General features: G+C 47.8%; 1 protein-coding gene across 1 annotated transcript in view; it reads right to left on the bottom strand.

The window, feature by feature from the left end:
- The window catches only part of RAP1GAP2 (RAP1 GTPase activating protein 2), a gene marked incomplete at both ends in the record, with an annotated part of 211,514 nt that overhangs the window by 14,521 nt on the left and 172,475 nt on the right, over positions 1-24,518 (bottom strand). The window contains 9 exons of the mRNA XM_084238203.1: positions 3,082-3,216; positions 4,554-4,640; positions 5,156-5,227; positions 9,064-9,219; positions 11,409-11,538; positions 13,784-13,884; positions 19,217-19,300; positions 21,961-22,014; positions 22,699-22,777. Coding sequence (XP_084094329.1) covers positions 3,082-3,216; positions 4,554-4,640; positions 5,156-5,227; positions 9,064-9,219; positions 11,409-11,538; positions 13,784-13,884; positions 19,217-19,300; positions 21,961-22,014; positions 22,699-22,777 — 898 coding nt within the window. The remainder of the gene's footprint in view (positions 1-3,081; positions 3,217-4,553; positions 4,641-5,155; positions 5,228-9,063; positions 9,220-11,408; positions 11,539-13,783; positions 13,885-19,216; positions 19,301-21,960; positions 22,015-22,698; positions 22,778-24,518) is intronic.

Below are 24,518 nucleotides of genomic sequence, written 5' to 3'. Positions count from 1 at the left end.
ATTTGTTCCATAGAAATACCTTTCAATGGTACGTTTCCCTATAGCAGTTTGCCTCTTTAATTGGAAATATGTATTTTTTTTTTTAAGATTTTCATCTAAGTGAAAAGGCAAAATGTTAAAGTGATTGCAGAATTGGCAGCTTTCTGAGAATATCTCCAGCACCCTGGATGGAAAAACAGGTCTAGCTGTCCATCAACCACCTGGTCTGCTGCTCATGAAAGGAAAGCTTACGTGGCTGCAGGCAGGACTGATGGGAGAGGGAAGAAGAGCTGTGCTACACGGTGGGGGCGGGAGGTGCTGGGTGGCCTGAGCCGGGGCGGAGACAGGCAAGCGTCTTAGGGGAGGGGGGTGGTCACCACATAGGGTGGAGGAGGAACAGTCCCTAGAGGCAAGAGGGTGGGTGGCTGAGAAGCCGCTTAGCCCTAGGAATTCTCACTCACATTACCCTGTGCCTGGGAGACAAGAACTTTGACAGGAAGGAAACAAAACATGCAACTTTTCTTCCCAGAATCATTTCACGCACCACTTCTTTCAAGACAGATCCCATGGAGGTCTGGATGAGGAATGCCAGTAATTCTGACACTGCAGCAGCGCTGAAGCCGCCCATGAAGAGATACCAAACCTGGAGCTGGTTTCGGAGCTGGGTCAGACATAGCCCAAAACCAGAACCTCCTAGGCCCCTGGGCTAAGTGCTCCTGAGACTGTCCTAGGCGGGTGCTGGCCTCCCAGCTCAGGGACGCCTGTGATGGTAGGGACAGGGCAAAAAAGCTCAGGACGCCAACCAGAAGGAGAAGAAAAACAGACGTAACCGTGAGAGATCTGAGGACTGTCCGTCCTCTCCCTCACGCCAAGGCACTACCATGGAGACAGGCCTGGTAGCGGGATACAGAAGTGGGTCCCTCTCAATCTACACTTGGAAGGATTTAAGGTTGAAAAGAATTCCCTAGATTGATGGATCAAAGAATGATAAAGTCTGAAAGTCTCCTTTCTAGAAACCCCTTTAGTCAAGCCCTCAGGAGTCAAAGCAGATCAACTGTGACTCAGGCCAGAGGCGGGGGCCTGGGCATGTGGCCTTGGGCGCGCTCCTTTAGAGTTGCAACCTGTGTGTAGCTGCAGGGCCATTTTCTTCACTGGACACCATGGGAAGAGTAAACACAGCCTATAAGCCTTTCTAGGATCTAAAAAATATTTGCAACCTGAAAAAACAATAAACTCTAAAATACAGAAAGAAACCTGCGAAACTCAAAGCAAGCAGTGCTTCCTCACTCCTCTGCAGATTATAACCTGTGTTAGCTCGTCAACTGCAGCTCATATACCTCACATTTACTGTGGGATGGGGAGCACTTTGACACACTTGACATGATGCTCCACACCATATCAAGGTTTGTAAGGGGCCTGGCTCGCCTGCTTTCCCAGACCCAGCCTGCTTCCTATTTGCCAGGTCATTTATTCACCCCTCTCTGCTGGACTGGCTGACATAACTCCCTCTTTCTTCCCCTGTTCCTCTTCTCCCTCATCCTGCTGTCCTCTCGATCTCCCAGTTTCTCCTATTTCACCCTGGCTGCCACTGTCCATCAGGACTGAACAGATGCCACAGGAATCTCCACCAGTCTGGACAAGCAGCTCGGCTCCCACTTGCACCCTGGTGAGGAATCTCGGCAACTGGTCCCCACCAGGGCCAGCAGAGCCATGCCCTGCTCTCTGCGGTCCGGCCGGGCAGCAAGGGACAGACCCCAGGCTTGCCCAGGCCGGACTAGCATGGGTGGAATCTTAATTGAGTCAGAAACCAGAAGGCAGTGTCACGTAGCATTAAGAACACAGCCTTCGGAATCCGGCAGGCCTGGATTCACCTCCCACGTCTGTTGGGTCACTTGGGACAAATTACATCGTCTCTTTGAGTTGTGTGAGTTTTCTCACACGTAAAATTACACCCATAAGTATTAAAATTGGGTATGACTTATTAAGCCCATAATAATAGCCTTCCTCATGCAGCACAGAGGACAGTTGTGAGGCTTCACACGGGATAATGTGTACTAAGCTTTCACTCTACACAGCAGTTACTGCTAAAACATTTACTGAGCATCTACCATATCCCAGGCGATATGTCATTTTCCAGGCATTATTTCAATGAATTCTCCCAACAGCTCCATGACAGAGGTCTTATTTATCATCCCTATATTACGGATGAGAAGACTGCAGCTCAGAGACTCTAAAGACCACACCCAGGACCACAGAGCACTGAGATTCTAACACCAGCAGGTCCAACCCCAGCCCCACACATACAGCCTCCCAGATGATAGCTTTGCAAATCATTGTGCAGTGAATAACCCAGCACAACACTGACCTAAGAATCAGAAAACCTGGGTTTAAAACAAGGCTTTTCCTCTAAGTAATGCAAGATTTTGATCAGTCCCGCTGCCCCTCTCAGCCAGTCCCCACAATAAGACCCATTTTTCCAGTCGCACAGGATTACATTCAGCTCAGACCAGATGTAGGTCATGGGAACCAACAGGCACTCAGTGAGCACATGTTGATGAAGTTTCTTTCCCCTGTGCTGGTTAAGCAGCTGTCCTCCGTTCCAGGCACAAGAAACTCACTTCCTTTAGCAACTCGTTCTGGTTAGAAATTTCTTCCCTTTGCAAAGCCCACAGGGACTTGCCTGCAATTCCATGCAACAGGGCCTGTCCGACTGGGAAGAATCCTTGCAGCACCCCACACTGACTGCTAAACACCCCTACGTCTTCTGTCCTTGCTCCTGGGACCGTGACCGCAGGAAGAAGCAGGGGAAAGCAAAGCTGTTGCTGACTTGTGGCAGCCCTTTTCCTGCTGCGAACTCCTTCCCTATCCCTGCTGGTCAGACCCCTGGCCCGGGGGGAGATGATCCAGATAAAGGAAGGATGCTGGAGACACTGCTGGCCACTCACACTTTCCAATGCCTCTGCCCTCTGCAAACGCCTGCCATGCCCCGCTGGTCCTGCCACTCCCGCCTGGCACTTGCACTCGGCATCAGGATCACTCTTCCCCTGTTTACACCCCTCCCCACCCTTCCCTGCCACAGAATCCCCAATCCTGCAACCATACCTTAAAAGACTCCAGGAACCCTCCATGACCCCCATTTTCAAGCTTGTCCTCTTCGGGGCCCAGTCCCAGCATGGCTTGTGTGTGGGCATGGAGCTCATCGTGAAGGTTGTCCAGGAGGGCTGCTCTCGTCCGGTCCTAGAAGGGGCGAGGGTGAGGCTTGAAGAGCTTGAAGAGCTTGCAGAGATGTGCCCTCTCCCCGTGGGTCCCAAACACCTGGTCTGAGGGCTGCTATTGAGGCCAACTGCATCCTGACATTGGTGCAATCCACTCATAAATGCTGCAGTTAGCACTACAGATCTGGGCCTTGCCCTTGACTCTGTTACCTCTTTCTCTTCTCCTTGGGCCATCTCACCTTCCCATGGCTCCACCCTGCTGACTCCCAGGCCAGATCCCTGCCCCAGTCACCACTGCCCACTGCTTGCTCCTCTCCATCCAGATGTTCACCCACAGCCATGCACACAGCCTCCAGGGGGCGCCATCACACAGACCAGGACTAATCCCTTTAGCAACACAGTCTTTGCAGGCCCCTCCAGGTCAGCTGGTCCTAACAGAATTCATCTCCCAGTGTTCCTGTGTCAGCGAAGAGCCACCTTAAAACTCCACTTCCCACCACACTTACAAAGAGTAGTCCGAGTCTGCCAGACTCCGACCCCGAATCATTCATTCCCTCCTGTGCAAGCAAGCTCTCATCATCTCTCAGACTCCTGCAATGGTTTCTAACTGACCACGCTTTCCGCCCTCCTCCTCTTCAATCTACCCTTCTCACTACATCAGAAGAATCCTCTAATACACAAATCAAACACATCACTCTCCTGCCTTAGTGTTTGAGCTCCTCCTCACCTCTACTATAAAGCCCTCCTTAATCTGACCCAACCAATAACCCCAGCTGTCTCCCACCATTTCACCCCCTTCTCTCAGGTCATGTCAAACCCTCTGGAGCAACCTCATGAGCCAAGCTCTGAAACTGCCGGGCCATGGCTTCCCATGTCTGGAATAACCCTTCTCATACCTTCCTCCTCACAATATTCATCAGGTATCCAGAATCAATAGCTCACAGGCCACCTGCTCCAAAAGGCCTCCCCTGCACACCACCTCATTCCTCACAGGCAGCAGCAGTTGCTGTCCTGAGTCACCACCCCTGAGTGGCCTCTGCCATGGTGCAGTGCTGGCACAATACACCAGTCCAGTCTCTTTAGTAATGGTGCCTACCACCCGCCTGTAAGCTCTGCGAGGGCAGAAACCTCATCCCACTACCCCCTGGGTCCCAGAGAAGAGACCAAAACCCGGCACACAGTAGGTATTTGGTGAATGGCCAACCAGACCTGAAGTCTGAATGGAGTTTCCACAGGAAGAAAGTTCCCATCTCAACACATGGATGAAGGCGTGAGGGGTAAAGATGACCAGCCCCCAAGAACAGGCCCCCAAGAGAAGCTGGCTAACAGGCAGCCAAAGGAAAACCTTCAGAAACTCACCTCCAGCTTTGCAAACTTGTCTGACTTGCAGCACGCATTCTCTGCATTGGTGAGCTTGGTGAGCAGAAACTCTCTGAACTCCGGGCCCTGGAACAGACAAGAAGACCCGAGACTCTCCCAGTGTCAGCTGCTGCCAAAAGGGTTCTCATCACAGTAACAGGTAAGCAGAGTATGGGCCTGGGGAGATCCCTGAAACGTCCCCTTCAGACATTTGATCGCTGCCAGCCAAGGCCAAGCCCACCTGCTAAGATGGAAACCAGCTTCCCCGGCTCTGGGGAACCAACCCTTCACACACCCCCACCCCCATGTCATTTCCACAACAGGCGATTTTTGCCCATGGCTCCCAGGAGTGGAGCACAATATAAAACCCCTTCTCTTAGCAGAAATGTACACGAGAGTCAGACATTATGGCAAAAGGCCCTGTGCTAGGCCAGGCTGGCAGCACAAGGAGCAGTGGGGAGAGACCCCAAGTAAGGGGATTCCTCCCCAACCCTCCCAAAGGTCCTCTCTGGAGCTCCCAGCCCAATTCAGCCCCACTCTGACCACTGCCACACAAGGATGTGAACGTGGGTACGAGATGAGGAGAGAAGAAGGTTTCCTACCTTCTGGAAAACAGGGGGGCTGGGCAGTGGTGGGCCAAAGGCAGGCACGTCTTCCCTCGCCGTGACAGAGACCTGAAATAGAGTCTTGGTGTGGGCCAGCAGGGCAGGGAGCAAGCTGAGGCTCACATTCTGAGCACTGGCCCTAGAGGAGCCCCACTTCCCACAGCACGCCACCTCCTCTACTCCCTCCTCCCCTTCCCAGGATACAAATAAAATGCTCCTGTGAGTCAGCTGTGTCAGGGTTCCTAGAAGAGGGGCTGGAGGTGTGGAGTCCTCTGTATTCCTGGAGGTCAGAGCAGGTTTGGCGAGATGATGGGACAGGAGCAGGAGCAGCAGCAGCCTACACCCCTGATTCTAATGCAGCACGAGTGCCCAGAAGACATTACCTCATTACCTCATTGACTGAGATGCTAATCCTATGGAGATGGCACAGTGAGAATGATTAGCCCTGTTTCACTGATGAGGAAACAGATGCCCAGAGACCAGGAGTGCCACCCCCAAAGGCACAAAGGTGAACAGCCAGAGACAACAGTGAAGCCAAACCTCCTGGCCCTGTTCTGGGGCTCTATTCCCATGAACACTGAATCCCCAGACCTGGCCATGCATCAGAATCAATCCAAGTATTTTAAAATAAATACCAATTGCTTGGGATCCACCCCAAACCTACTGAATCAGAAGACTTAGGGCACAGCCAGGGGTCCATAATTGTTCCATCCCCTGCGGTGCTTGTGCAGTCAGAGGACCAGTGTCTGGGAGCCCCGGCCCCACAGGCAGGGTCAGTCTGTCTGGATGAGACCTGAATTTAGAGTGCAAGGGCCCAGACTGAGAATCAGAGCTGGGGGGGACACCGAGGGGCTCTGCATGGGGGTCTGCCAGACTTGGGACAGGCCCTGCACCTCCATCTCTCCTCACTGCATCAAGGCACCCTGCTTTCACCTGCTCTCGGTCCACAGGACTACAGTCATCTCTGGAGACTCTGTCCTCTCCCTCCCCAGACAGCCACTGACGTGAGCTGGGCCTGGCGTGCTGCCAGCCTCCCTGGCCTGTGAAATAGGGCAGATGCAGAGAGTCAGCCAGACTGGGTAAGCGGGCAGCTGGGAGGCAGGCCAAGCAAAGGCCCTGCCAGGATCCGCAGGGGAAGGGAGTCAGAGAGAGCTGGTCGATACAGCTTTCTCTCCCCAAGCTCAAGGCTGTCCACATGGCCCAAATGCAGTGTCCAGTGACAAGAAATGGTGTGTGTCTAACTGACATAATTTCTGTCTGGTTCCAGTTGCCAAACACAGTCCCCCAGCACCACCCACCACGCTCGGGTGGTACAAGTCAGGAATTCCACCCACAGAGCAAGAATCCTGGGAGGGGGTGGTGGGAAAGCTGCCGAGAGGCTGTTGACTGCAGGCACCTGGGAAAAGGCCAGAAGCCAGGCCCCATTCTCCCTTTTTTCAGTGCCAACTCCCCCTCTTTCTCAGACTTGCCTTGGAGTGGTCTGTGCTGACTGGATAAGTGGCTTCAGACATGCTCTGAAATCCAACGAGTCTCCCAGCCAGACAAACCCACCACAGCAGCCATGTCAGAAAGCAGGGACAGGACCCTTCCTGTGACCGCCATTCATCTTCTATTCTCACTGTGTCCTCTTTCCAACAAAGCATGTGGGCCTTTGTTGTTCCCTCACTGAGGGACGGTTGGGTTGCTGAGCTGAAAGAAGAAGCTGCCTGAACACTACCCCACCTTCCTGTTTTCTAAATTCAGCAAGGACCTCCCAGCTCAGAGCAAGGCTTAAAAGGAGAAAGGCAGGTGACTCCGGGGAAGAGAATCTTCAAGACAGAGAGAAAGCGGAAGGAGGCTTGGAGGTGTGAGTAATAAGGACGCGCCAGGAGGTGGGGAAGTTCCAAGGCGCCACAGCGCCTCATGTGCAAGCGTGGCCTGGAAGTCTAAGAAAACCTTAGAAGATATTCAAATAATTGATCTGGAGTAACAGAAAAGGGGGTACACAGACAGGAGTCCTCCCCTAGGGCCTGTTTTGCATGTGGTTCCCGAGACCTTTGCAGGAAGTCAGGAGTAGCGGCAGGGTGACCTCAGACAGGGAGAGGAGGGGCTCCTAGGGATGGGGGCCAGTGACAGCTGGAATTTCCTTCCACCTGGTGGGATGAGGATGAATTCATGGTGGAGAAATCATCTGATGTGATGTTTGACGCACACCTGAGTTGATGGAACCAAGTTCCCATCTGTGCCGACAGCTCAGGGAAGAAGCCCACAGGCAGACTGGGATGGGGGTTCTAGCCCTGCCACTCTGGGCCCTGTGGTCTCTGACCTTAGGTGACTTAGGCTGTAGGCTCAATTTCCTCCCTGTAGAATAGGGTCAGAGCGGCCTGCCTGACCAGGGGCTTGTGAGAATTCCAGGAGTCTGTGCCGCTAAGGATCTGGCAGAATGCCTGGCATGGAGCAAGCATCCTGTAAGGGGTAACCACCATCATCCATGCTTGTTTCACTTTCCCCCTGCCCACATCTATACAGGATACCTGAGATTATGTCAAGCTCCCCCAAACTGCTTCCTAATCTACCACATACACACACACACCCTCTTTCTCAACTCCAAAGCATGTCCAGGCTAGAAGGAGCTCAAAGTTTGTCTCATCCAATTTCCTCACTTCACACATATGGAAACAGAGGCCCAGCGAGAAGAAAAACTGGTCCAAGATTTCTAGCAGTCAGAGGCAGACCAGGACCAGAACTCCAGGTTCCTGGACCAGAGCCTCTGGGTTTTTCCTGCACATTTCACCCCATCTGCCCCACCCTCTTTCCAGCTGTTCATCCTCCCCAGCAGAGGCCTCCTGGGACATTGGCCCCTGGGGAAATCCCACCTTCCTTTGCCACAGCCTCTAAATCCGTAGGTCATTTCACCCTAGATCCCTTGAGGGATCTAACCAGGTCCTCCTCAGTCTGCTCCTCCCCTGGGATGCTGCCTGGATGGAGAAAATTTGGGGGAGTACCTCAGAAGGTTGGTCTCCCCAACAACTCCCACCCCTCTAGCCCATGTTCACAGGTCTTTCCCTCTGGCCTCGGTGTCTACCTGGCAGGTGGTGCATTCTGGAGAAGGCCCTGCCCTTCCCACAGGCCCAGCTGCTCACACCTCTCCTAGGACAGCGCTTTGCCCTGGGCCACAGACTGTGGCTGGGAAGATGTGGTAAAGATGTCTAGTCCCAACACCATTATGATACCAACAGTTGCCCAAGAGTTTGGGATTGTTTCTTGTGAGAAAGGAGGGGTGTGGGGGTTACCGATACAGTAGTCAGAAGTAGGTAGTGAGGCAGCGGAGGAAGATGGGCTTGTCTGTATTAGTGAGGATTTTGAGCCAACCTGCCAGATCACTCGTTGGTCAGGAGGCTTAGACCCAGGTGCTCGCAACACTGTCCCCTTGGACATCTTTAAATTAAGATCATTTGCCCACAACAGTTAAACCAGAGGTCAAAGTTCAAGCAGGGGCCTTGCTCTGCACCTTCTCCCCGCCAACATAGCTGCCTTTCTTTGCTTCCACCCTTCCTCCTCTCCCTTTCCTGAGAGTCCTCTCCACTTTCTTTTTCTCTCTCCTCTGGCTCAGCCTTACTCTAGCAAGTGGCACCGTCCAGTTTCAAATAAGGGCACCAGGGCTCCTCCATCCTCAAGTCAGATGCTATTGAGCCTGGCGGTGCTCACCCGTGAGGTGACCTCAGAAGGTGCTCTCCACCAAGAGTCTCTAGTTCCCAAGTCCAGGAGCCTGAGAACTGGAAAATCCACTGCTCCAAAGCAAGAGTGCCATTTTGGAGAATGGTTCGTGGAGCTTTGGAGAACTGGTGTTCCCTGACACTGCTGCAGGCATCAGGTGTGCTGAGGCATCTGGGCCACCAGTGGCTACCACGAGACTTTCTCCTTACCTTGTAGGTTGGAGTCTCGGGGCCCGGGCCCTCGGCCTGCACCACAATGTAGGCATGTAGGAAGTTGGAGGCGATCATGTCTGGGACAAACGGTGTGTTTTCTTCTTGGAAGATGATGGCCACGATGTCATTCCCAATGTGTCTCTTTCTCTGGAGCTAAACAAAGTGTTCCATGATTATGAGCCAGTTAGGAACATCCTGGAAGCAGAATAGATCTGTACAGGAAATTCCTCATATTCTATCTTTATACCTAAACCCTGGAACTCTGAGACCTAACTCTCCAGGGAGGTTTTGCTTCAATCTTTAGAAGTCACCAAAAAAAGGGGGAAAAATGGAGAAAATGCCTAAGTTGCGAGGAAGAGTTAAACAAGCACTTTACTGAGCTCTACAGAATATACAGCCCTGACTCAGGACTCATTACAGTGAAAAGGGGAGGCCAGGTTTTGTAGAGCCTGTAACTGATCCAGACAAGACAAACACAGGTGAAGTCACCTGAGAACACAAAGCCACAAGCCAGCAAGTGCTAAATCAACTGCTGCATATGAAGCACCGGACAGCTCTGCAGGCAGAAGACCACAGAGGGTTGGTGGTAATCTCAGAAGACTTCCTGGAAGAGGAGGAGGGGGAGGGATGGTTGGGCTTGATGGAAATGTGGATGAGCATGGACGAGGAGCGGATACTTCTATACCACAGGGGAGAAGACCCTGTGTGGAGAAACACGGCCCATTGTCTTGGTGGAAGTCATGGGGAGAAAGACACCCAACCCCTGATTCAGTTTCCCAGACTGCACCTGGAGTTTTCACACACCATCTCAAGCAGCAGCACCTACTGTGTGTCAGAAACCATGCTGGGCTGTTCAAATGTTAAGGCCCCCCTGTACACCCAGCCCTGGTCAGGCACTTACCTACATATCTGTGCCTTTACAAGGCACTACTGCATGCAGGCCCTGTGTTTTGCATATGCTGAGCACCTGCTATATATCCAGACCATGCTGGGCACTTCTACACAAACTGTCTCACTTATTCCACACACATCATCCCATTTCTTGGGAAGGGAAAACTATTATTTATTTAGTCCTTGCCAAAAGCCAAGTTCTGTGCCAAGGTATATTTCCCACTTACACAGGTAAGACCAAAAGAGAGCCAGGAAGGAGCAGCCCTATGCCTCAGGCTGGGACGGGTGGACCCATGAGGGAAACACAGAGCGAAGGTGAAATGCTGAGCATAAACCTACTTTGATCACAAAAGGAATCCTGCTCCCATTTGTTTCTGGAACATTCAGTCATTCTTTTAGAGCCAAGTCACAGTCTCATTTGCCAATTTCCTTTTTTCCTAAGAAGCCAGGCTCTATGTTTACAATATTACATCTGTGCTCCCACCGCAGTTTCTTGCTCAGAAACAAATGGGTCAGCATGTGGACAAGGCCCACCTTCCGTTCTTGTTTTCTAGAGACTGAAAAGGCACAAAGAGTAGGACGAGGTAAATGGTGCGTGGCCCAGCTGCTGGTTTTGGGGCTCAAAGAAAAACCAGGCCCTCCCTGGAGACGGACCATCAGAAGCAGCTAGTGAGAGGGAGAGCAAGGAAAGAGTGGACACAGAGGACTCACCCGGGGCTCTGTTTGAAGGAAAGTCTGAATTCCTAAATGCAGGGCAGGGAGACCTAGAAGTGGTTAAGGCTAGAAGTGTTGGGACAGGGCAGAGTCTCGTGCAAAAACCAGTTCTACATGATTAGGGCAGGCGGGGGGGGGGGGGGGGGGGGGGGGCTGCGGAGGGGCAAAATCATTAGCGGCCTGAATGGCAAACAGCTGTTCCGCTGTTAGTCAGAAGCCTGCCAGAAGCTAGGCTTTGTACTGAGCCTGCCATTCAGAATCTGATGACATCCCCCACAACCAGCTTCTGTAGACAATGGTGTTATGCCCATTTGACAGGTGAGGAAGATGAGGGCACAGATTAACGGGCTTGCCCATAATCACATACCCCGTAGGGGCAGAGCTGGCTGCTAGTGGCTATCTGCACCACCCTGTATGATTGGGGCCCCCGGGCTCTGCTCCCAACCTGCCCCTAGTCAGTTGGCAGGCTTAACTACGCTGGGATGCAGTTCCCCATGGGTCAGAGTGGAATAGCTGCGAGCCCTGCCCTGCTCGTCCCACTTTCCGCAGGTGGCTGCTGACGTGCGGCCTTGGGCAAACAACTTGACAGAACCAGCCTGGACAAGAACACAGCTGGACAGACTGGCCTCTTCATCACGAAAATAGGGAGAGGGCCGAGGCCCCTCAGGTAGTTCAGCCCAGAAGCAGGCTCTCACCTCACACGCCCCAGGCCCCAGCGCCCTCCCAAACCAGGTTACCTGCTGGGCATCTCCCTCTGTAAATGGCAGCTTTGTGGAGACGTGAAACATGATCTCCCTGTCCCGGAATATTGTGTACACTGATTCCAGCCCCGTCTGTCCATGGATCACATCCAGGCCTCCTCGGAAGCTGTCAGCAAAACAGGGCAGGTACCAGGGAGAGAAAAAGATGAAAGAAAGAGGTGAGGGAAAGAGATGGCATGAACTTTCCTAAGGATATAGGAGTAGGAAAACAAGTGAGAAGACCAAGGAGAGTTAGGGCAGAGACTACCATTCAGGGAAAGCTAGTAGATTTGCTCTTCTGAGATGAGCCCTGGCATTCTAACCATAAACCCATCATTTAAAAGACAAAGGCAGAAACTCCATTCCAAACCTCAGCTGGGTCTTCTCCACACCATAAACTTGCATGGAAGAGAGGTCACCTATCTATAATCCCAGGCAAATGCTGTGTCAGTGGCTTCCTAGGCTGGGCACAAGCCTTTGCTCTCTGCAAGGCCATGTCCAAGTCCTCAGCCCAGAGCCAGGGCAAGCGGCCATCCTGTTGGATGGTGGTGAATCCCATAGGACCATCTGTTGTCAGCCAGAAGTGACAAATGCTTGACTTCTACCTAGTCCCCAAGGCAGAGACCCATCTGGAAGTATCCAAGTAGGTCCCTTCCCTAACTATCTCCAGACAGGAGGGAAAAGTACTAAGGAACTGGGTGGACTTGTGGGAGCTGCTGCACCTTCCTCCTTTATAGAAATGGGGCTGCTAGCCTTGAGTCATACCCTTCAGTGGGGGTAGAGGATACAGGTTCCTTTAGGAAAATGAAATAAAACAGACCCTGGCCACCAGTTCCCCTTCGCCCCAGCTAGGTGATACAAGCCAGAAAATGTGCGGAGAGCACACCAGGCCAGGCGTCAGGCACTCAGGTTCTCGACCTGCTTCTGCCACAAAACCAAGGCCTGATCGTGGGCAAGTCACGTAATTTCTGTAGGTCTCAGTTTCCTTTCTCTATAAAATAAAGGGATAGGATTACATGGCCTCTGAGGTCCTTCCTGATTCTATTTTTTTAAAGGTTTATTTATTTATGCATATAAGAGCAGGGGTACAGTTCAGAGGTGCGGGGGGGTGAGGGGATTCACCAGAGACAGAGTGGGGAGCAGAACAGGCAGATTGACTGAAATACACTGCTGAGGGGAGCAGTGGGCAAGACAGGAGAGGTCTGCTGTGCCATGTGGGTTGCTCCCTAGCAGGCCAGGGATCAAACTCATGCTGCAGTGACTGGATAGCTTCATAGTGCTCAGTCTTAACCCCTTGCACCACCAAGGAGGCCTCACCTTCCTGGTTTTAAAAGACTTCATTTCACATACTCTAAAATGCACTTTCTTACACTCTAACATCCCTGAGATCAGGATGCGTTTGTAGTGATGGCATCCCAGAGTAAGGCAAGGTGGCATCTAACCACAACGACCACCAATGCATATTCTGTGCAAGGAAGGCCTGAGATCAGTGCTTCACGTGCATCAGCTATTCTAATCCCCAGCAACCTTGAGGGGTTAGTGCTACTTTCAGCTCCCTTTTTACAGATGGGGAAACTGTAGCTTGCAGAGTCATAGAGCTAATAGATGGTAAAGGTGGGATTTTAACCTCTGAGCAACTGACCCCAGACAGAAATGGTGGCTGTGAAGGGAAAAGAAGACAGGAAGAAAGAAAAAAAGAAAAAAGGAGAGGCATGCAGAGGAAGAACGTGAATCGCACACACCCACGACACAACAGGCATGGAGCTAGGTGCTTTCACACATTAGGAGAGCATGGTGATGGGGCTGCCAGAGTGGGAAACTGGGGGCTCTGCATGTGCCGGTCACGAAGTACAGAACAGGATGGCAGGTCTGAAGGCTGTTCCCAAATCAAAGCCAGAGTCTTCCAAGCAGTAGCCTAGATAGCCTTTCTGTCTAACCACAGACCTTTGCAGAGATTCCTGCCAGAGGAACTATTTATACCAACTCTTAATTATCCACCCTTTTGTGTAATATCTAAAATACTGCACAGGGCTCTCTTTCGCAAATACCTGACAGGTGAGTGATAGGGAAGGTGGGTTTATTTCATTCTCAGTCTGAACCTAATGTAATTTGGAAGGAAAATCTAAGACAGCGCAATTTCATCGTGCATCCTAAGGTCAAATGGCAATGCCTTTCAGGTAACCTGCCACTCTAAGTTATCCCTTGCACTACTGTTTCCTTAGAAATGCAGGTACATGAGTGTAAAAAATAATTCCCATGTTCTTTGTGTGTGTTTTTAATTCTCTCACGTTCCCCCAGAAATTCAGTTGTCTGCTCCTCATTCTTTTAGGGCCTCATCAATGGGCCTGACCCATCACTTGGCTAAAACTGACCCTTTGAAATCTTGCAGTGTGATCGTATCCCCCAGCAGATCCAAGAACTCCTTGAAGGCTGGGCTTTCCTCATTGTTGCCAAATAGCTCTTCCTCCAGGGTCTGAAAGAAAAACAGGAACAGGGGCAGGAGTTAGAAACAGGCTTCTTTCTCCCCATCCCCCAAAACATCTGTCCTCGAATAGAGGAAGGACTGAGAGAGGCCCACTTAACAGAGCTACATTTGGGAGGCTGGCTAATAAGGATTTTCTATTTGTGCAAAACATTTTGTTCACTACAAAAAGCAAATTTGAAGCAAAGAGTCCTTAGACTTGATACCAAGACAATCCATAAATGAAAAGTTATCAGTTGGAGTTCTGACAAAAGATTGGCATGTAGAGTATAAAAAGAACCCTGAAAACTCAACAGTAAACAAAACCACAATAAGATGCCTCTTCACACCAACTGGAGTAAATATAATCAAAAAGAAAGGCAACTAGTCTTGGTGAGGTATGGAGAAATCAACACTCTCATCCCATACACTGCATAAGAATGCAAAAGGATATAGTCGCTTATGAAAACAGTCGAAGTTCTTCAAAAGGTTAAATAATGAGTTAGTTACCACAAGACCCAGCAATTTACTTCTAAGTATATACCCAAGAGAAATGAAAACAAATGTCCGCCCAGAAAGGTATTCACAAATGCTCAAGCATCATTATTCATAACAGCCCTAAAATGGAAACAACTGAAATGGCAATCAACTGACAAATGTATAAACACAATATGGTATAAGCAAACAATGGAATATTATGCAGTCATAAAGAGAAATGACACCCTGACTCATGCTACATCACAGATGAATCTTGAAAACATTATGCTAAGTGAAATAAGCTAGACACAAAAGAACACATACTAAGATTCCTTTTATAGGAAATGTCCAGAACAAGCAAATCCATAGAGAAAGGAAGTAGATTTGTGGTTGACAAGTGCCAGGGAAAGCAGGAATGACAAGTAACTGCTAATGAGTATAAAGTTTCTTTAGGGGGAAGGGTGATGAAATTGCCTAGAGTTAGATAGTGAAGACAACTGCATAACTCTAAATAGACCAAAAGTCACTCAATTATATATTTTCTTGAAATGTAATTCACATACCATTGTGGAATGCATGGTGTGTGGATTATAGTTCAATAAAGCTGTTATTTTAAAAAATCAAAAACTTAAAAACAAAATCCAATTAGAAAATGGTCAAAAGACATGAACAGTCATTCACCCAAGAGGATATACAGATGGCAAATAAGCACATGAAAAGATGTTCAACATCATTACCCATTAGAGAAATGCAAATTAAAACCATAATGAGATACCACTACACATCTGTCAGAATGACTAAAATGAAAAAATAGTAACAACACCAAATGCTGGGAACCATGTGGAGAAAATGGTTCACTCACATACTGCTGGTAGGAATGGCAAATGGAACAATCACTCTAGAAAACAGCTTGGCAGCTTTTTACAAAACTAAACATGTAATTACCATGTAATCCAGCAATTGTACTCCTACACATTTATCCCAGAGAAATGAGAACTTATGTTCACACAAAAACCTGTACGCAAATAATCATAGCAGCTTTATTCATAATAGCCCAAAACTGGGAAACAACTTAGATGCTCTTCACTGGGTGATGGTTAAACAGACTATGGTACATTCAAGCCATGGAATACTACTTAGTAATAAAAAAGAATGAGCTATTGATATATTCAAGAACTTGGATGAATCCTGCTGGGTGGAAAAAAGTCAATCCCTAAAGGATATCTACTCTATGGTTCCATTTTATGGCATTTTTTTAATGGAAGTTTTTTTTTAAGATTTATTTATTTATGCATACAAGAACTGGGGTACAGGCGGCCAGAGGTGTGGGGAGTAAGAGGATTCACCAGAGACAGTGGGGAACAGAACAGGCAGACTGACTGAAATACACTGCTGAGGGGAGCAGTGGGGCAAGACAGGCGAGGTCTGCTGCACCATGTGAGTATCTCCCTGGCTGGGGATCAAACTCGTGCTGCAGTGGCTGCGGATAGCTTCATAGGTTGCGTCTTAACCCCTTGCACCACCAGAGAGGCCCCATTTTATGGCATTTTTTAAGTGACAAAGTTTTAAAACTGGAGAACACACGAGTGGTTACCAGAGATTAGTTACTGAAGTGGGGAAGGGAACATGGAGGCAGAGGGAGGGCGACATGATTATAAAAGAGCAATATGGCAACCCTTTGTTGAGGGAATTCTTCTGTATCTTGACTGTGAGACCGTCACATGTGATAAAATTATATATAATGAAACACATACAGCCCTATACAAGAGTACGTGTAAAATTAAGGATACCAGAGTAAAATCCATGGATTATATCCATGTCAATATCCTGACTGTGATACTGTGCTACAATTTCTTAAGACATTATCACTGGGGGTAAAGAGTACATAAGATCTCTCTGTATGATTTCTTTCAATTGCATGTAAATCTACAAAGATACAAAAATAAAAATGGAATAATATTTTTTAAAAATAGAAAGGAAAACTGATAACAGTAGTAAGCTCTGCAATTGTAACAGCCTTAAAACACTGAGCGGTCCTGCCTGGTAAGTAGGTTCTGTTGGCAGGCTCTGCAAACAGCTGAAGGCTCTGCCAACATCCATAGAGATGGAAAGGAAAGACTCCAGATGACACAAAGATACTCCAGTCTGCCCAGTCTTAGAAAGTCTCTAATAGGTGATTCTTTAACACCTCTTAAACACCTTCTATATTACAAAAAAGAATAGACCTCAGGTTCCAAGCTTTCAATAAGCAACAGAATCTAGATTTCAATAACTTTTTTTAATAGCATTTCAGTTTAGAATTACCTTTGTTTCATGCAAGTGACATTGATTTTCCAGTATTGTTATAAAGTTTTCTTTTAAAATAAATACATTTAGGTCCTCCCCGGTGGCACAGCGGTTGAGCGCTGGGTTGCGAAGCTGCCCACAGCCTCTGCAGCGCCGTTTCGATCCCCAGCTGCTCCCCAGCCACCGGAGGAGGGTCCCGCATGGCGTGCAGACCTCTCCTGCCACCCGCTGCTCCCCTCAGCAGTGTGCTTCGATCCCTCTGCCTGCTCTACTCTGGCTCTGGTAATTCTCTCACCCTCCTGCGCTTGTGACTGTACCCAGTGCTTGTATAAATAAATAAATAAATCTTTAAAAAAATAAATAAAATAAAATAAATACATTTAAGTGAAGCATTTTTTTCAAAGAAAATAACAAACAGCAGAGTGATGATAAAAATTCTGGCAGTGGAATATGGTAGAACAAACACTATGGTACAGATCCTCAGTGAGGTTTATGAACGTGTAAAGTTTGGGAAACACCACTCTCTAGCAGGGGTCAGCAAACTATAGTTTATGGGCCCAGTCTGGCCAGTGGCCTGTTTTTATAAATAAAGTTTTATTGGAACACAGCAAGGCCAACTCATTTACATATTGTCTGTGGCTGCATTACAGAGGTAGGGTGCAGTGGTTGCCACAGAGGCAATATTACCCTCAAAACCTAAAATATTTATTATCTGATCTTTATAGATAAAGCATGCCATGAAGGTATCACAACCCAGTATCCTGCCTGTCCCAAGTCATGAGGCCAGAGTGTGGGAGGATAGCTCCTTCCGGGCAGCCCGATCTAGTGGAGATACAGTCCAACCTAGGCTGTGGGTGGGCCCCTCTCTCCAAGACCCTACTCAGCATTGTCCTTATATTTATACTGGACTTGAGCTTTACCATGCATTCAAGGAGGGGGTGTACATCATCCTGGATCCCCCACAGCGCTTAGCACAGGGCCTGGCAAACAGGAGAGTTAAATGGGACTTATTTATAATCTAAGACCAGCATAGGATTTTCATGTAACAAATGTTCACATTAAAATGTGCACTAACTGTAGGTTTGCTAAACAACAATGTGCCAAGTTTTTTTTTTTTTAAAGACTCATCTCCCTGTGCACCCCCACCTCCACAACATCAGGTACATCACCACCATCGCATAGACTCCTTCTCAGAGGTGGATGGCTAATGTTCAGTAATTATAACTTTGCTGGAACATTGGACTGTAATCACCTTATAAGATCTGCTTTGGTAAATTTCACAAGCAAAGAACTTTAATTAGGGGAGTTATATTAGCAGAGCTGTACAAAATAAAAATGCAATATGTGAAAATAATTAGAGCGGCTACCTGAATAATCTCACTCAAATTATAAGATTCATCCTTGTTGGTCTTTAACTCCTAAACTCTTGACTTAATTAGAGTGTTTTTAGTGAATGCTTGTCTCTTGTGGGCTAATATCTTCGGAGAAGGAAATCAGCTATCATCTAGCCAAGACACTGTCACACACACCAAAAAAATAAAAACACAGATAATATTGGAAGATGCAATCAACCTATAATCAGCAGGGCAAAAACCTTTATTCATTCATTAATAACATAGATAATATAGCAAAAAATTATGATTGTATTTATATAAAGCCAGCAGGGTAGGCTCTTGGATGATACAAAGATAAAACGGGTGTGGAACCTTCTCTCATACAACCCAGGTGAGGAAATATCAGTGTGTTCAGCAAGATGTTAATAAATGTTCATGGTAGGAAAGATGAGAAGTTTGTGGTCAAGTAAGTATGGGGAACATTGAGTTCAACCAAATTATAAAGAGCTCTTAACATGGGGGGTTGGAGTCTTTAAAATGTTCCCACACAACTGACCCCTCTCCTAGGCATCTGCTCAGAATGCCCCCAGACCAGTGTCCTATGGAATACATTTTGAGAAACATTATTCTGGCCAACTCACTCCACAGCAGCAGATAAATGCTAAAAGAGATGGAGTAGGGAGAGCAGTGGTAAAGTGAGAATGTTTTTTACCTACCAGCTCTTCAAAGAAGAAAAATAGAAGTCTTGGTGTTGGCCAGTTTCCATGGTATAAATATTTCCACCAAGGCTGGTTCAAGCTACTAATATGACATCTCTTAACAGAGCTGGAAAAAGATGTACATAGCTGGCTCCAGCACACTACTGAAGTTTGGTTTGTTTTTTTGGGGGGGATGATGGGGGACTGCTATTCCCAGCTAGGAGAATGGCAGGCAAGGAGAGAGCAGCTCTTGCTAATCCACTTGCCTCTATCCAGTCAGATTTTCCTTGTGACCAACATAAACTGAGTTGGCCAGGAAGAATTTATAATTTGCTGAATTACTATTGAAAGGATTTGCAGACTTTTTTGTGAGGAGCAGTCTCCCTTGAAGATACTGCCACCTCCAATCAAATTTATACCTAGAAGGTGATCATTATATTCAGAATGTTTAAGAACCTAGTACAGGGTTCTTGTGCTTGGGGGAGGTGGGTAAAGGTCCTCAATGAGAAACCCCAAGACAGAGTACCCAAAATGGATTATGATGCTTACCTGCCTGGCTTTTTGATAGATGACCCCAAATTTGAATGTGTTGTTGACATCATGCTCGTCGTAGGACACGATCATTTGGGAGGCCTGGGAAATGTGAGAAGAATCAATCAGATTGTTTACTTACTAGGAGGCCAGCGAGGAAGCGAGTGGAAGGGGAGGTCCCCATTTCAGTGAGGAACGTGCCCTGGGATCTGAGGCACTCACACCAGTGGAGGAGAAGAAAGGGTGAAGTCAGAAGCAGGTGGCAGGATGACACTCCACAGGCCTTAGCTAGTTCCCAGTGCCTGAGCTTCTTCCAGTAGAGACCAAACCTCTGCATCACCCTCCATTCCCATCCAGATGGGCCCACCTGGGCACACAGGGAGTCCAGCAGGACTCAGGAAACTGATTGTACCCCAATGTCCTATTTTTGGTGTAAAAAGGGAAGCCAGGACCCCAAAACTGGTCCATGAGGGTCCCATGGCACCAGCTCTAACTGCCCCTCTATTCAGCAGCACAGACACACCTCAGAGATGGTGTAGCTTGGCTGCAGACCACAAGAAAACCAGTACAATCATAAAGTGAGTCACAAGAATTTTTTGGCTTCCCAGTACATATACAACGTGTGTTTACACTACACTATATTCTAAAGTGTACGACAGTATTATGTCCCAAAAAATATATACACGCCTTCACTTAAAAAAAAAAATACTCTATTGCTAAAACATGAAAAATGAAGTGAGCACATGCTGTTGGACAAAATGCTCAGCACAGGGCCACAAACCTTCAACATGTAAACGTATCTGCAACATGCAATGAAACAAGGTTCTCCTGTTTGATTATGAGCACGGCTCTGCTCCTGCCCAGACTTCAGTCCCCATCTATAGACTGAGAGACCTCAAAGCAGACCACTCTGAGGAACACACCCTAATATGACAGGTAAAGGAAAAAAAAAAAAAAAAAAAGCCCTGACCACTAATCCTAATTTCCTGCTGTGCTTCCAAGAGTTGGTGAAATGCTAAACTCAGATTTTGAATCCATTGCTGTCACTTAGGTAGATCTGAACAAGCCACTTAATCTCCCTGGGCCTCCTTCCTCTTCTGTTCCATGGACATGTTTGGTTGTGAAGATTCAGTAAGATTAGACACATAAAGCGCAAAGCACAGCAGCACCACCATCGCCACCTGACCCTCCAGAAAGATAAAAGCCAAACCAGCCTGTTAGAAGGGGACACTTGGGTGATCTTGGAGCATGCCCAGCAATAAAAAGGAGAGATGTGGCCATGTGTTATGTGAGGGGAAGCACAAGCCAGGCACAATGTGTTGGTGGACTCTGTGGCCCCATTAGGTCACATCATTGTGTATCTGTGAGGCTCCCGGCTGCTCCTGGAAATGAAGATGCCCCTGCTACAGGTCTGCTGCCCCATCCCAGAGGGAGGCCCCCACCTCCGCCTGGGATGAGTCAAAGGGACAGAACAGCTCCCCTTCCAGGGAGGAGGCACCCAGCCATGGCGACCATCCAAGGAACGTTCCAAGCTCTGCAAATTTTAAAAACACACATGCACATCTCGGCCAGATTAACATCCTCGCTGGACCAAGCAGGCCTTCGGATATAGAAAACATGAAAGTGCAGCTGCTCTTCTATTTTATCACCAGAGCCAGAGGCTTTCCAAGTTAGCACTATGCAAATGAATGTCACTGGGTTCTCTCAGAGGACATGATTTGATAACAAAAACTGCCAAACTTGTAGTTAAGTTAGGCCTTTATGATGGGTTTTAATGTTTGGTTAAACCTCACTATTTCGACTTTAATTATAAAGGGGAAAATGTTCAGTGGAGTGCAGCAGATTACTAGTAAGTGTGCACAGATGCTCAGGGGGCTAAAAAGAGGTGTCTGAAAGAAGGGTTCTGGCACATTCTCTGAGCCCCTGCATGTGGACAGAGGTCATGTGTGCTTGAACATTTGAGATATTTGTTCCAGAGGGTTCTAGATGTCCCAGCCAGGAAAGGGCTCTCTTCCCCATCTGATGAGTCCTGATCATCACACTGGACTCAGGGAATGCATGGACCAGCTCCAGCAAGCTCCCAGCCACCATAGCAATGGCTCAGAAGCTCAGAGACACAGCCCTTTGCCTCTCTTTCCAGGCCCTGCTGGCTCATAAGAAGCAGTCCCTCCGGGGTTCCCTCCTGGGTCAATTTAAAGCACTGGGTTCCCTCCTGGGGTCAATTTAAAGCAATTCACCATGCATGCTACAGCTATTCTTGAGTGGGTTCCTTGGTTTGTTTTGTTACTATTGATCCATACCCCACAACAGAACTGGGACCAAGATCAGGCCAGTCCTGAGGAAACTGATCACAGAGAACCAGCCAACAAACATCCCAAAGAGGCTTATAAGGCCTCAGCACTTCAGTAACATTGGCCATGGGGAGCCACAGTCTGGCCTCTTATTCCCTGGTGGGGTTTTGCCTTCTGCCCCTTCTCCCCTCCATGCTGGCTGACCAAATCGCCACCAGTCCCCCAGCTATAGGTAGAATCACTCACCACCCCAACACTGGCCTGAGGGAGGTACAACCAGCCCACACTACCATACCCCTACCACAATAGCTGGGCACCAATTCAAATGGGCAGGGACCCAGGCAAGGCAAGGATGTATTCCCAGTGGACCAATTTGTCAAGGGGTGAGCACAGAGAACTTCCCATAGAGCCATAGGTGCACAAAGCTGTCCTGAGCTGCAGGGGGGCCAGGGAAGGGGTAAAGGTTCTCACCTTGGGGTACAGGACAGGGTTGAACTTCAGCCCCACTGCGTCATCACAGAAAGCCTAAGCAGGAATAGAAAAACAGAGTTCAGGGGCCTTGTACATGGAGAGCATCTGAACTCCTCACCAAGAGTGAGCACATTGCGGGGCAAGACGTATGGGCTAAGGGGGCCTGGAGGAAGTCCTGGCTCTGCAATTCATTGACATGTGGCCAGAAAAGTCAATTAACCTTCCGGAGGTTTCCCAATGAAGTTAGACCAATGAAGGTGTTCGACCCAATCCTACCTGGCCTTCCACTCCCAGAGTGTGAGTCTAACCCAAGTTCCCAATAGCCCAGAGCAGTGACATAGGCCACACCATCAGTTGATAGCACCTTACTAGAGGGGTCCTCAGCCACCCCACCCCATCCTCCCACAGCATTCTCCATCCCCTGCCCTGTTGTTCCATTTCTCTTGTCTCTTGAACTAGCTGTGAACTCGGGGGCGGAGACCATACATTTTACTGTTCCCAGAGCAGCCTCAGCAAAAAGGAAGAGATGAGGAGGCTGGAGAAGAGATGGGGGTGTCTGCCAAACCCTCCCCCACTCCATCTATGCAGTCAAGGGTGAAGGAATGCAATAGCCTTCCCTGCTCCTGGGCAGAGCCCACCCAGGACAAGCCTTCACCCCCACCGGACGCCAGCTATTTAAGGAGTAAATTTTCTCCTTTATGGAGATAGCAATGGTTTATAACAGGGGTAGGTTTTTACCTTTGCAATCTGAGGGACACTGGGCAACTTGCTCAGTCCAGCCAAAGGGATCCGCTCATGCACTGTCTTCAGTTTGGACCTGCACAAACAGATGGCAGTAAGAAAAGGGGGCCCACGAGAAACAGGGTGAGTAAGGAAGGTGCAGAGATCACAGCAAACCAACCTGCCTCATTTCACCCAACCTGTGTGTGGGCCCCCTCACTCAAAGGGTGGGAAAGTGGAATCCTACCTAAGTGCCTCTTAGGAGATGGATTTTTTTTTTATTTAAATATTTTATTTTATATAATTCTTACATCTTTTTTCATCTTTGCACAATGTATGCGTTTTTGCTTTGGTTATATTCCCCATACAATTGCACCTCCCCCCTTATTTTGACTCTAGTTGGATTTTTAAAGGCCCTGCTTGGTAAAACTGCCTGCATCTGAAATATGGGAAATGCAAATAGTCACCTTCAAATTCACCATTATTTTTTGGTTTGTTTGGGGATTTTTTGTGTGTTCTTCCAAAGAGTTGGGCACAGTTTCTGGATTAATTTGGGTTCTCATATGCAATTAAACCTTTATGAGAAGAAAATCTAATATCTGAAAATCTGGATTTATTCAAAATATAAATAGAATAAGTCACTTTGTAAAGGGATTCACCCTAAGATTCTAAATTTAGCCTGTTCCCCTGATTCATTTAGCACATTATGAAAGTGTTGAATTTTACTGAATGCGTTTCTGCTTCTGATGAGATAATCGTATGGTGGCTTTTAATCTGTTAACCTGGTGAATAACATTTCAGTTGAACCGTCTCTTCTGCTTGCTTACAATGTATTATTTTTTAATATCCTGCTGATTTGTTAATATTTTATTTAGAATTTCATATCTAGGTTTAATAACAACACTGGCCTCTTTTTTTTTCTTGTACCTCCCTTGTCAGGCTTTGATATCAAGGTGTTAATCCAGCTCACAAATTGCTAGGAAGTCTTTATCCTTGGATATAGTTCATAGAACATGGGCATTTTCTAAATGCCTCTAAAGGTAGTGTATCCCCTAAAAGTCACCTGTGAAATCTGTGAGCCTGTTTTTTTGTGGCAGGATATTTTTGGCCACCAAGTCAGTTCTTCAGTAGCGAATGTCTAAGTTTTCTATTTCCTATAAGATCAAAGTTGGTGATTTGTTTTTCTATAAAATGATTTATCAAATGCATATAAAGTTGCTTTTGCATCCTCTGAGGATTTCATCTGTATTTGTAGTTGTATCTCTTTCTCTATTACTCAAACACTATCTGTATCTTTTCTGTTTTCCTCAATCAGTCTTAACTGGAGGTTTATCTGTTTTATTAATTTTTTTAAAGATTTATGCATACAAGAACAGGGGTGTAGGCCAGAGGTACAGAGGGGTGAGTGGATTCACCAGAGACAGAGTGGGGAGCAGAACAGGCAGATCAACTGAAATACTCTGCTGAGGGGAGCAGCGGGCGAGACAGGAGAGGTCTGCTGTGCCATGTGGATTAGCTCCCTAGCCAGGGATCGAACTCAGGCCATAGAGGGGATAGCGCTGAGACCTAACCCCTAAGCCACCAGGGAGACCCCTGCTGTATTAACTTTTTTCAAAGAAATAGCTTCTGGGTTTGCTAATTGTCTCCACCCTTTTTTATTTTCTCTTTCTACTTCTCCTGCTTGTTCTTGTCTTCATTTCTTTCCATTTTCTTTGCTTTTTTTCTATTTTTTTCTAATTCTTGACCTGCATGCTTATTCATTTAATCTTTCTTCTTTTTTAATAAATGCATTTAAAACTATACATCTTTTTCTAAGTACCTTTTTAACTGCATCCCAC

Source organism: Talpa europaea, assembly GCF_964194135.1.
Source record: "Talpa europaea genome assembly, chromosome: 7".
Lineage (NCBI taxonomy): Eukaryota > Metazoa > Chordata > Mammalia > Eulipotyphla > Talpidae > Talpa > Talpa europaea.
This window is presented reverse-complemented; position numbering and strand designations above follow the sequence as displayed.